This window comes from Sinocyclocheilus grahami, unplaced genomic scaffold, assembly GCF_001515645.1.
Source record: "Sinocyclocheilus grahami isolate Dianchi unplaced genomic scaffold, SAMN03320097.WGS_v1.1 scaffold61.1, whole genome shotgun sequence".
Lineage (NCBI taxonomy): Eukaryota > Metazoa > Chordata > Actinopteri > Cypriniformes > Cyprinidae > Sinocyclocheilus > Sinocyclocheilus grahami.
The window spans coordinates 2,856,207-2,862,135 of NW_015505240.1; the positions used below are offsets into that span (position 1 = coordinate 2,856,207).

At 34.0% G+C, this 5,929-nt stretch overlaps 1 protein-coding gene across 1 annotated transcript in view; it reads left to right on the forward strand.

Annotated features, from left to right (window-relative positions):
- Positions 1 to 602: 602 nt before the first annotated feature.
- The window catches only part of s100z (S100 calcium binding protein Z), a 24,998-nt gene continuing 19,671 nt past the window's right edge, over positions 603 to 5,929 (forward strand). Inside the window, exons 1-2 of the mRNA XM_016271390.1 lie at positions 603 to 661; positions 972 to 1,128. Of these exons, the coding sequence (XP_016126876.1) occupies positions 988 to 1,128 (141 nt within the window). The 5' untranslated portion in view covers positions 603 to 661; positions 972 to 987. The remainder of the gene's footprint in view (positions 662 to 971; positions 1,129 to 5,929) is intronic.

A 5,929-nucleotide genomic window follows, 5' to 3' on the forward strand; every position in this document is an offset into this window, starting at 1 on the left:
CCTCACTGTCATTTTTTTATCAATTGAATGCATTCTTGCTTAATGAAGTATTAATTTCTTTAAAAAAGACCCCAAACTTCTCAACGATTGTGTATAAATGTCATTGCATTAAATGATTATGGTCATTTATTTTAAAGGATAATGGCACAAGCACAAATTTCAAATGAAATCTATCGCAAAAATAGCTAATGTTAGATTTGAAATGATGAATGAAGAAAAAATATTTGGAAACTGTGTTTGCAGTGCTTTAATGGATCATGTTTATAGTTAATATGATGAACTGTTGTAGGACACCTTTGTGAACTGACTTCATACATTCACCTAAAATCACAAAAACACCATAGATTAGAAGACATTGAGCAAAAATGGCTCATAAAAGTGAAGTTAGTTAGTTTGTGTGTGTGTGTGTGTGTGTGTGTGTGTGTGTGTGTGTGTGTGTGTGTGTGTTGTATGGAGGGCTCTCAGGAGGCCTTTGCTTTGGAGTGTGTTTTCAGTGCAGGTGTGTGGAAGGGTTACTATGGTGCATCACCTGAGCTATCATACATCGTCACAACAACAGAGGAGGGTCTTTCCTGCACAGGTTACCTCAAAAACAACTTCACCCACTCTTGTAAACAGTTTGTTCACGAACACAGAACTTCACTTCTCGGCTCTCAACAAGGTAAGACACTTTTTTCTCTTTGCCAACAAACTTTAGAACTCAGTTCATATTTGAAAGAAGGCTGATAACTTATTTGAACTGACTTATTTACTTAATTATTTTGATCTCTTTTAATTGCAAAAAAATGGTCATTGCTGAATGTGGTACTGAATGTTTTTTATATTAATGTGCCCTAGTATTGACATGCTGCTATGTCCAGAAAAATACTCTGATACTTTTGAAGTGTTTGTTAATAAATATAGTCATAAAATAGTTATGTTTGCCCAGCAGCGGGTCAGTCTGAACTGGATGTGTCATACCTGCTCCACAGGTGCTCTGCAGCAGTAATGCCCAGTAAACTGGAGGGAGCCATGGATGCACTCATCACGGTATTTCACAACTACTCAGGGAGCGAGGGAAACAAATACAAACTCAGTAAAGGAGAGCTGAAGGAACTTCTTAACAGTGAACTCACCGACTTCCTCACGGTTAGCGATCAGACATTTCACAACAAATTTCAAAGCTTGTTATGGGTCTGCATTGTAAAATGAATACAACTAATCTTAATCCAGACTGGAAAAATATTAGCAAAAGAGACATACAAAAACATTTATATGTATGTACATTTATAAAAATGTACAATACAATTGAATCAAATATATGCATTTTGTTTTTTTATTAATTTATTGATAAATAGATTTTCTACAATGTAATAATAATCATCATTATTATTATTATTATTATTACTGTTATTATTACTAATTATTTTATACAATATATAAATATTTGTATATTTCTTAATAAAAAATAATGTATAATATATATATATATTAGCATTGCTCAAATCAAAAAATTCAAAAGCATGCTTTTAAGAGTGAAAATGTGTAGGTTTTTACCATAAGAAAATATAATATCTGAGCTGACTTTTAAATATCATTTGTGCATTTTTTTAATTAATAAAACAAGCTTATTAAAGTTACAGCAAGAAGTTACCTGACAAAAAAATTCACAGTGCATTTGCCACAATCAAGATTTATTTTAGTTTTTGGCAGTGTTTATAGAAAACAAGTGTATTATGGATATTTTTAATGCATTTGCAACCCTTTTTTGCAAGCATTTGTGGAAATTGAGGTCTATTTTGGTTTCCTCATCAGGAAGTGAATTTAAATCATGTGTATTAAATAATCTTCTGAGCTCATATCACATGAGAGCTGTTATATGAACACACACAGAGAGCGAGAGGGAAATCTCTTGGCCTGGAGTTCAAAGCGCTCTCTTTCCTTCAAGAAAACAGCTCATAACTTCACCTCACTGACTGCTTAGTCAACTGTACATAATGCTTTAATGCCATCTATTAAAATTGAAGAGCTCATCTTGACATCCAGCATACCCTGCTCTTACTGCATGCATTAATATGTGCGAGTGTGAGTGAGTTTTTGGCTCCGGCGTGTTGATTGGTTATAATTATTTTGTTAATTTCGCAATGAACTTTTCATTGTTTACTTTGTTTGCGTTTAATTCATTTCCTGTGTACACAGGCGTGTAATTCCAGCTCTCACACTGGGACAGGCCACTTGGTGAGTTGGCTGAAAATCTGAGGAAATGCATTAAATGAATTATTTCTTTCCCATCAGATACGATATCGTTAAATAAAAATGACCCCATTCATGATCAGGAAACTTTATCTGAATCTCAATGAGACAAAAGTTGAGGAAAACAGTGCTTGGGTCACACAGCTGCCTGGTGTGTCTCTCTGAAAAATCCATACAGATCTTTGGGGATTTGAGCTATGTGTGTATATGTGTGTGTGTGTGTGTGTGTGTGTGTGTGTGTGTGTGTATATGTGCGTGTGTGTGTCTATATCAAGAGGAAAATAAGTTGCCTCTCCTCCCTCTTTGACTGAATCTCATAAACCTGTAAAGAACACACCCAGATCATATTTCACACCAAAATGTATATAAATTATAATTGTATTATTATTATTATTTTAAATGTATACTATTTTTAGTATAAAAATAATCCTACAGAAAAAGCCTATTTTTAGGACAATTAGGAATTTTGCATTGTATATTCATTATTGTAATGTAAAAATTCACATTCTCATTATTTTAATGCAATAAATAAATACAGATAAATAAACATATTATTAATATACAATATTAATGTATATATTTATCAAGAGGAAAATAAGTTTCCAGTGTGGTTCTTCTTTTTTAGGATTACTGATAAACTAATGTAGTTTGATTTGTATTAGTTATCTATTTTAGTTTTAGTTACAGTTGTAGTAATGTTGTCATTTTATTATTTTTTTATTATATCTATATAGGCTTTTTATTAAGTTTTAGTTTTATTTAATTTGAGTTATTTCAGTACTTCAACATACAAAATGGAAATGAAATAATATATATATATATTGAATGTATTTATATGTACATGTATATGTGTGTGGCTGTACATACACATGTAATTTAGTGTTAGTGTTATGTTAGAATCATTATTATACTCATACCTTTTGTTCTTTAAATATTTTGAATTGTTTTTAGCTTTATTTTTTTGTTTTCATTTAAATGTTTAGTTTTGAAATGTTGTTGTACGCATTTGGCATTTTTGTTTAATTTCTATTATTTTCTTAAATGTGCGTATACAGTATATATATATATAGTATTTATAGAGTTTTAAGTACTTTTTCTTATTTGTAAGTCGCTTTGGATAAAAGCGTCTGCTAAATGACTAAAAGTAAAGTAAAATATATTTAATATAGATGATAAATAGATATTTTACAACATATTGTAACCGGGCGAACGAGACGAGAGACATGCAGATCCATGTGCAAGCTTTATTAGACAGAGACAATAACACAGGCAGGGTCGAAACACCAGCAAACAGGTATGGCACGGGCAAGACACAAGAGTATTCCAAGGACAGACGTGACCAGACTCTGGCGAACAATATCCAACAGGGCAAGGCAAAGAGAGATAATCCAGGTACACAGCAATAGTTCAGGCAGGGGCAAACAGAGTCCGGTAAAACAATAGATAATCCAACGTACACAGGCAGGAATCAGGTAATAGCAAGACTAGACTAGACTAGACTAGACTAGACTAGACTAGACTATGAAAACACAAAATGGCTCCGTAAAGCAGCTATCACTAGGAGAGTGATAAACGCAGAACAATACTCGGCGATTAGAGAAGGATTTGAGTGGTTGTTATATAGTGTGTGTGTGTGATTGGCTGCAGGTGAGTCCAATCAGTGCAATGGAGCATGGGAAATGTATAGTCCAGGGTGACGTGCAACAGTTTGTGTGGTGTGAGAGTCAATGTAATCAGACGATGACCTCTGGTGGCGAGCAGACGGAAGACCACGGACAGGATTCGTGACACATATATTTAGTTTTATTAAACATAAAAAAAATGCATTAATATATATGTATATATGCATGTGTATTTTGTTTGAATAGAACATTTTGACAGGTTAGTTTTTTTTGTAATGTGTTCATACTGTTTTAAATAAAATATTATGCTAATTTATACTAATGATACAGTTAAATGCAACTGAAAAAAAAAAGAAAACTGAAAAGTAGAATGTTTTGATTGCATTAGCATTATGAGGACGAATGTGCTTAATTGTCATGCAAATAACGTCTCAATGCAACAAAATTGTAATGTTTTTTTCCCGTTACGTAACATAATTTCTCATTTTCTTCATTTAATTTTTGGGATGAAATATAAGCTGGATGTGTTTTTCATGAGATGTGGGTCTCAGCTGTGTACGCATCATCAGAAGGAGGCTGTTGCTTACGCATCATCAGTTACTGGCTGGAACACAGCCCGATATAGACTCTCACCTCTCCCTCGCCACAACACACTCGCACACACTCTCCTGGGAGTGTATACTGTAACGTTAGGAGGCAGAAAGAGTAATGAATGAGATGTTAAACTATGTCTGGTGGCTTCATGTGTTAACCACACACACACAGATAGTCAATCATTCAGTGTAGCCACAGGCCGATGGACTCTGAGGGTTTTAAAGTCACGGTTCATCAGTTACCAGCATCACCGCTGGGACGCACAGCAACTGGGTTTTGCCCAATCGTGCTCACGTGGAATGAATGTCAGGGTAGATGGATGATATCCATGAGATGGATCTGATAGATGGGCTGGAAACAGGCAATTACAACAAGATCAATTACATTGAGTTAGTGCTCATATAAAAACAAACATATACTCAACATTAAGCAATGTCTATAAGAAAGCAGTATATTTGAATATGTTCCACAGAGCTTTTATCAGAGTGTGATTGGTAGTGGCCTGTATTGTAAAGGCTGAATACAACAGATCTTAATTCAGACTGGAGAAACTTTAATGAAGGAGTCCTACAAAACAAAATATTATATAAAATTTTTTTTTTTATTATAATTATTTTATTAAATCAAAATCTATTCCTTTTTAATAAAATATTATTTCTAATAAATATAATTTAAAAACATTATATTTAGTTAAATTAATATTAAGATAAATTAAAAACCCATTTTAGCATAACTAAACTAAATATTTATACAACAATGTATACAATTTATTTTCTAGATTCAAAAAAATAATTTGTCAAATCCAAAAATGGAATATATTGTATGAATGTTTATAAATATATATATATTTTTTTTTTATAATACACTGAAAAAAATTATAAACGCAACACTTTTGTTTTTGCCCCCATTTTTCATGAGTTGAACTCAAAGATCTAAGACTTTTTCTATGTACACAAAAGGCCTATTTCTCTCAAATATTGTTCACAAATCTGTCACAAATCTGTTATTGCACAGGTGTGCCTTAGGCTGGCCACAATAAAAGGCCACTCTAAAATGTGCAGTTTTACTGTATTGGGGGGTCCGGGGGGGTCCGAAAACCAGTCAGTATCTGGTGTGACCACCATTTGCCTCGCGCAGTGCAACACATCTCCTTCGCATAGAGTTGATCAGGTTGTTGATTGTGGCCTGTGGAATGTTGGTCCACTCTTCTTCAGTGGCTGTGTGAAGTTGTTGGATATTGGCAGGAACTGGAACACGCTGTCGTATACGGCGATCCAGAGCATCCCAAACATGCTCAATGGGTGACATGTCCAGTGATTATGCTGGCCATGCAAGAACTGGGATGTTTTTAGCTTCCAGGAATTGTGTACAGATCCTTGCAACATGGGGCCGTGCATTATCATGCTGCAACATGAGGTGATGGTCGTGGATGAATGGCACAACAATGGGCCTCAGGATCTCGTCACGGTATCTCTGTGCAT